A 7,110-nucleotide genomic window follows, 5' to 3' on the forward strand; every position below is an offset into this window, starting at 1 on the left:
TGCCAACAATTTACCCGCATTTGTCCGGTGGCGGGTGATAATTTCAGACCCTGATCCTGTGGCTTTTGCCCATATTCTAGCTAAAGCTTAAGTGGTATCTTCTACTGTTCTACTGAAAAATACAATTTCAGCAACTCATCATTTTCACAAAGATAAAAAAAAGAAGAAAAATGTTAGAATCCTCTTTGAGTCTTACATGAGTTTTTTCAAAGCTTTATCTGTTTTCTTTGGTAAAATGATGAGTTGTTTAAATGCACTGTCTACTAAAGTGATATAAAGCTGAAAACACTATATGAACAGAGAAAGCCCAGTATCATGATCCAGCTTTTCAGAAAGTTCCATTACAAAGATTCTCTATCCATTGAAGTTTTATAGACAAAAAGGAGTTAAAGCATTTTCTCACAAAGCCAAAACATTTCTCTCTCTCCCTCACTCTCTCTGACTCTCTCTCCAGGGTTATGAATATCAGACTGTACCTGACAAGTGCTGCGGGAAGTGTGTTCAGGAGAGCTGTATTTTCACCACACCTGACAACATAACCCATATCATTGAGGTCAGTACTGCAGCTGTGTGAGTGTTGATCTTCATCACATCTGATGGTGTTCTACTACAGAAATAAGTTGCGTGATTGGCCTTAAAGGATAAAGGATTGAATGTCTCTGTTGACTTGGTTGAATGTCTGACCTAGCTTCTGCTCTTCTTGTTGGTACAGGTCAACAACACCTTTGTAGACCCTAATGACAAGTGTGTGCAATATACCTGTGAGAGGATCAATGAACAGCTTGTTACCAAGGAGACCAAGACCACTTGTCCTTCCTATAACTCCTCGGACTGTGAACCTGTGAGTTTGTCTAACCCTTACTCCCCTAATCCCCCCCTCCTCTACCCTAGCTGTCTAACACCCATTATACATGACATGTGTCTTTATCCCCCCAGGGCACCGAGACAACTGATGCTAACGGATGCTGCAAAACTTGTAAGTTAGTGGAGTCACAGTATTTAAAATAAAAAACGACTAAATCACAAATCATAAATTGGTTTTAAGAATGGGGAAGTTGACTTTCATGTTGAGCCTAACAGTTGCTGTGCGTTCCAGGCAAGCTGCAGAGCGTCTGTGAGGTCGAGAGTAAGCAGACGGTCATTGATGTGAACGACTGTAAGAGCACGGTCAACTTGACGTCCTGCGCTGGACACTGTGGAAGCTCGTCCATGTGAGTCTATTTAGCTCCCAAGTTTGAAGTTCGACTTGATCAGATAAACCCTTTAGTTTTCACTGTCATTTGAAGATCAGTTCTCTAAGGTTCAGTTAGCCTGCTTCAGTTCATGTGGCACTGTGCACTCTTTAACACAACATATCATTAGACAGTATTGGTTTCGCCTGTCAGAGGGCCAAGTAGGGTTATGGCGCCACTGTCTGATACCCGCTGCAGGGCCTAATGATAAGCCAAAACATCATTTAAAGGGACTCTATGTAAGAATCAGAAATGTCTTGTTAACAGCAACACCTGTGGCCGTTAAGTCAACGAAAGTCAGCGTCCTGTTGCTCGTGCTTGTGCTCTCTCTACATAGACATGAACGAGCATCGCTCAAGACAGTGAGGCGACACACGTCAGCTAAAAGCACAATATCACTCTATATTTCAGCTGCTTGGCAGTAATGTTAGCTGACCAGACGTAGGTCTCTCCATGAATCAATGCTGATTCTAGTGTTGGCTTTTCCTGCCTCAGCCTCCCGACCGCGGCCGGAGGGAACAGGGGAGACACCGGAGTTTTGGTCGTAGACGATAACGTTTCTCTCTGCGGAGCCCCGTCACTTCACAAGACACAGGAAACCTCTGTTGGTCTGGAGGAGCTGTAGCAGTTATTTCTGCACAAACGTCCACTGTACATTCACTAGATATTCTCAGAGCTAAACTAACTCTTCTGCAGTGTGGAGTGTGCGCGCATGCGTGTGTGAGTGAAGGCAAGCAGGCAGAGGAGCAGAGTACAGCATAGACTTCGGTCCTGGAGACCAAAGCTACGATCTCACCTACATCCTCCAACCGCGGCCAACACTGTTTAACAGACGGGCTTCACTAGATAGAACTGTGTGGTTTTGGTGCTTCCGTGTAGTTTGTGTTGGAGTCTTTTCTGAACAGCGTAGCCACACGCGAGCGCACATGGGACACCGACCCGCAATGATTTACATGTGTAAGAAGTTACAAACAGTACCTTTAGCAGGACTACTGGGCTTCTATAGGAAAGCTCACCCAACTTTTGGCTCATTTCACTGTCTTGCCCTGATTTGAAATTTGTGTCACTCTTTGCTAGATTAACCTGTTAGGAGGCCCAAGGGAAGAACGTTGCTGTTGGGAAACTCAAAGCATCATGTCAGCACAATATAAACTAAATTAATGAGGATATTGCATGCGTGTGCGTGTGTGTGTACAGATATTCTGCAGCAGCTAACACGTTGGTGCACCAGTGTGACTGTTGCCAAGAGGGCACCACCAGTCAGAAGCAGGTGGAGCTGACCTGCCCCGACGGCTCCAAGGTCCAGCACAGCTACATCGTGGCGGAGACGTGCCGCTGCACCAAAGGAGATTGTGGGGCGGGGACAACGCCCAGACCACAGCGCCGCAGGAGACGCTGATCAATTACTTGTTGAACTAAAACCTTACAAACACTGTGCAAGACTTAACTTTCTTATTCTTGTCAGGTTTTATTATTTATAGCTTTTTCAGTGTCACAACATAATAATGTGATGTAAACTCTCTTCATTTTAGGATTTCTTGGATGATAATTATTAAAATGCTATTTCTGCAATATGAACACTGGCTCTGACATTCTTATGATCACTGGGGAATGATTAAAGGGGGACGTATCATGCTCATTTTCAGGTTCATATTTGTATTTGGGGTTTCTACTACAACATGTTTACATGCTTCAATGTTCCAAAAAACATTATTTTTCTCATCCTGTTTGTCTGAATATACCTGTATTCACCCTTTGTCTGAAATATCTATTGAAAAATAAAATTCTATAATAACCTTTCAGCATATTGTAATTCAAGTGTTCTGAGAGAAAGCTAGACTTCTGCACCTCCTCATGGCTCTGTTTTCAGACTTTAGAAAATCTAGCCCGTGACAGGAGACTTTGACCAATCACAGGTCACTTCAGAGAGAGAAAAGAAGTACTTAATCATGAAAATTTGCAAAATCCTTTATTACAACATTAAGTGAAATTCTTGTGAAATAAGCAAAATCCTCAATTTGAAAAAAAGTAGTAAAAGTAAATAATTCTCAATTATAGATTTGTGTAAATTTGTTAAGTACAACATTAAGATTTCCACGAGTACAAAATTCAGTAAATTCCTAAAATACAAAAGTAAGTAAAATTCATAGACATATAAGTGCAAAATTAAGTAAACTCCTTATGTACAAAAATTAGCCAAATTCTACTGAAATAAAATTAAGCAAAATTCTTATGTAATAAGAAAATTCCTTAATTACAAAATGAAGTAAACTTCTTTAAAAGATAAGTACATTACTTAATTATAAAAATTTGCAAAATTCTTGATGACAACATTGAGTGAAATTCTGATGAAATAAGCAAAATCCTTCATTAGAAAAAAAGTAGTAAAAATAAAATCCTCAATTATAAATTTGTGTAAATTTACAGAAATTATGTCTGTTTAATATATAGCATTGTTCCTGACAGGCCTGGGTTGTACTCCGGTATTCCTGCTTTCAAGTCTAGTTTTAAATGACACTTTATGTTTGTGAGGTGTTTTTAGAGATTTACATCTTCAGTAGGTTCCAATGGACTACATACGTTCTGATAGGAAGTCAGAACGTATGAAAAGACTAACACATTGTTGGTTTTCATATTGAGAGTGAGACAAATATAGTATATAATGTGATAGAATAAATGCAGCCTTCTTTTTTAAAGGGAACATTCATATAAAATGAGCTGCTGCTGGGTTGTGTGTTATAAATCCATCTGGATGTGAGATGAGCTCCTTGGAGGTGCTACTCTGCTCCCTGAGCTCCTTCCTCCTTCAGCTGCAGGAACACCCAGGTTATAATAATCCGGCTCAGCCTTCTCCCGTCTGCCCGGCCTCTGTCCCCTGGTGGGCTGGAGACACATGACAGCACATAGATGTGACTTCCTGCATCACTCCTCTCTCTTCACTTCAATAAACACAGACTGAGTGCTTCATGTCATTCAGTGGTCTAAACAACAGACGTGAGTCAGTACTTTATAGTAGAAGTAAAGGCCAATGTTCGCCGACAGCAGAATCAGCGGCAGGACGATCGCTCTGATGATAAAAGGCCTTAGATCTGATCAAACACATGGACAGTCATCACATCACATCACATCACATGACATCATGAGTCCAACAGCTCCCATTAAACACAAACTGTATTGACCTGAAATCTAAAACCACTTCTTGAATCTGCTTTATGTGAATCCAGGCTCTGAGGACGGAGACTGTTCTTTGTTGGACAGATTATAAAATCCTCTGAGATTAATCTGTAGAAATACAATTGACGGGACTTTAGTGAGACTTTTATGTGTTTATAACCAAACATGCTCTGTCCTCCAGTAGATTGTTGCTGTTGACATTTATACACTTTGTAGAAGTTTGGTTACTATATGACATGTGGAACACAATGACTGTAGTCACAGTGTCATTCCACAAACAACAACATGCATGGACTTATTATGACTGAATATGTCATAACCCTTAAAGTACTTTAATAAAGTAGTACTAGTACTAAATTTCTCTCTTTAATGGGTTGTGAGCAGACGTCCTAAAGTGACATCATCTCCACGTAGAATAAACCTCTAATTTTTGTTCATGTTTTCATCTCTATGATCTCTGAAGGCTACGACAAATTTTGTCAAACTTCTTCAATACAAAAATAAGCAGAATTCTTATGAAATAAAAAAAAATCCTTGATTAATAAATTAACTACAATTCATGAAATAAGCAAAATCCTTCATTACAAATTAAGTAAAATCCTTAATTATAAAAATATGCAAAATTCTTAATGACAAAACTACATAAATTCCTGAAGTACCAAAACATGCAAATTTCTTATGAAATAAGAAAATTCCTTAAGTACAAAATTAAATAAAATTCTTATGAAATAAGAAAATTCCTCAAGTACAACACTATGCAAAATTCTTACGAAAAAAGAAAATGTCTTAAGTACAAAATTAAGTAAAATTCTTATAAAAATGAGAAAAGTCCTTCAGTGCAAAAATATGCAAATTTCTTATGAAATAAGAAAATTTCTTAAGTACAAAATTAAGTAAAATTCGTATGAAATAAGAAAATTCCTCAAGTACAACACTATGCAAAATTCTTATGAAATAAGCAAAGTCCTTAATTATAAAATAAGCCGAATCCTTTATTACAGAATGAAAGCTTTTCTGTTGCCAGCTGATCATTTCCACATTTTCCAAACCTGCATGTAAACAGTCAGTTTACCTGCGACGGTGAGAGAGATCAGACGGCTCTCAGACAAGAAGTCATGAGAAAAAACATAGACCTGATAAACACAGCTGTAGCTTCCTTGGTGGGCAGGCTCTGCAGCAGGAAACAGGAAGTGGGCGGAGTGATTGACAGCTGGCTGGGTGTAGTTGAGGGCAGAGGTGGAGGAGGTGAAGTTGAGCTGGAAGGAGCCTCCTGGATACTGTGGCTGGATGGAGCAGCTGATGGTGAAGGTGGAGCCCCTGAGCACGTGAAACCCCCGCTGCTGGGCCTCGGAGACCCCGTCCACGGAGGAGGACCCAGAGATGTTGGGCTGAAGCAGCAGGTCTGTAAACACAGAGAGATGATTGGCTGAGAGCTGGGGCACTGTCTGAAAACGGTGTGCACTGGTTTGCTACAGTTTCCAGGTTGAACGGCGTGTTTCCTAGAAATGGTGCAAACAGGCTTTGAGGTGCGTTTCCTCTCATTTGGTGGGTGTGTCAGAGGTGTTACCCAATCAGCAGCGACGTGCACGAACCCTGCCGTATTATGAAGGCAGTGCATTTGCGTAGAACAACAGAGTGTTCAGTGCACCGCCGTTTCCGTTTAAACGTTTTTCTGTGTTTTGTTGACCCTCCGTTCAACAAAATAGACCTGATTTCGTGCCTCCTCGTCTCCTCGATCCTCAATGCTCCGGCTTGTGATCCAGAAATTGATCTCAGCGCTGTATCTTGAAGGACATCCCAATTCCTAAAATGCATCTGGAGGAGCGAGGAGGCTTGCCGAAGGAGCTATAAGCGACGATACTTCTGTGTATACTTTGCGTAAGTCTTCTAGGCACCCGTGTTTTTTTTTGTTTTTTAACAACTTTATTGAGGCAGTTATCAAGTTTAAAACACTTGTGTATGTAACTCTAGTCTACAATTACAAACACGCCAGGGGGACTAAAGGTTGTAATAAAAAAGATTAAAAAAATAAAAGTTAGATAAATATCTTGTAAAGCTTACAGTGGTTTATTCAGAGTTTTCATGTGACGTCACGGCCCTATGGGAACGCCCACCTGGAGGGCAAAAGAAAGTTGCCCTCCACTGTCCGCCAGCGACAGCTCAGCTTTTACAACACTGTTAGTTGTTGTTCAATTTGATGCACAAACCGAAGAGAAGACGAGCCTGGACTGTGTTTCTACAGCACCGTCTCAGAACCAAAACCCAGAGCAGAGGATTGTGGATTTATGGAATTAAAATAGATGTGCCGCCGTCCCTGACAAGAGCGGACAACACTGACTGCACATCCTTGCAACCAACGACTTCGACCAAGCTAGCTGTCTCTCCCGTCTCCATGGTCAAACCAGCTCATTTAACCATTCAACCATTTAAATCATTTTCCAGACTTTGCTTCGCGAGCGGTGTTACTACGTCTGCTCTGCCTGTGTCCGTCTCCAGCGGCTGGTTTAACTACGGAGATGCGAGCGAAAGCTAGCTCGACCGCAGTGAAAAACGTTAATTTCTTGTCCTTCACCTCGCAAACAAAAACACTAGTGACCCATCCAGATTGAAAGTACAGATAACTGTGACGTTCCACTTTCATCTTGGCGACAGTATAAGGGATGGAGTCTCCACAAGATATAATGTTATGTAGCTAAACATCATC

The 7,110-nt window shown here is 40.9% G+C and overlaps 1 protein-coding gene across 1 annotated transcript in view; it reads left to right on the top strand.

Moving 5' to 3' along the window:
• LOC119478918 (mucin-2-like) overlaps positions 1-2,810 on the top strand; it is a 58,276-nt gene extending 55,466 nt beyond the window's left edge. Inside the window, exons 37-41 of the mRNA XM_037753998.1 lie at positions 455-553; positions 713-841; positions 937-976; positions 1,097-1,211; positions 2,430-2,810. Coding sequence (XP_037609926.1) covers positions 455-553; positions 713-841; positions 937-976; positions 1,097-1,211; positions 2,430-2,631 — 585 coding nt within the window. The 3' untranslated portion in view covers positions 2,632-2,810. The remainder of the gene's footprint in view (positions 1-454; positions 554-712; positions 842-936; positions 977-1,096; positions 1,212-2,429) is intronic.
• Positions 2,811-7,110: the final 4,300 nt, after the last annotated feature.

Source organism: Sebastes umbrosus, chromosome 2 (assembly GCF_015220745.1).
Source record: "Sebastes umbrosus isolate fSebUmb1 chromosome 2, fSebUmb1.pri, whole genome shotgun sequence".
Lineage (NCBI taxonomy): Eukaryota > Metazoa > Chordata > Actinopteri > Perciformes > Sebastidae > Sebastes > Sebastes umbrosus.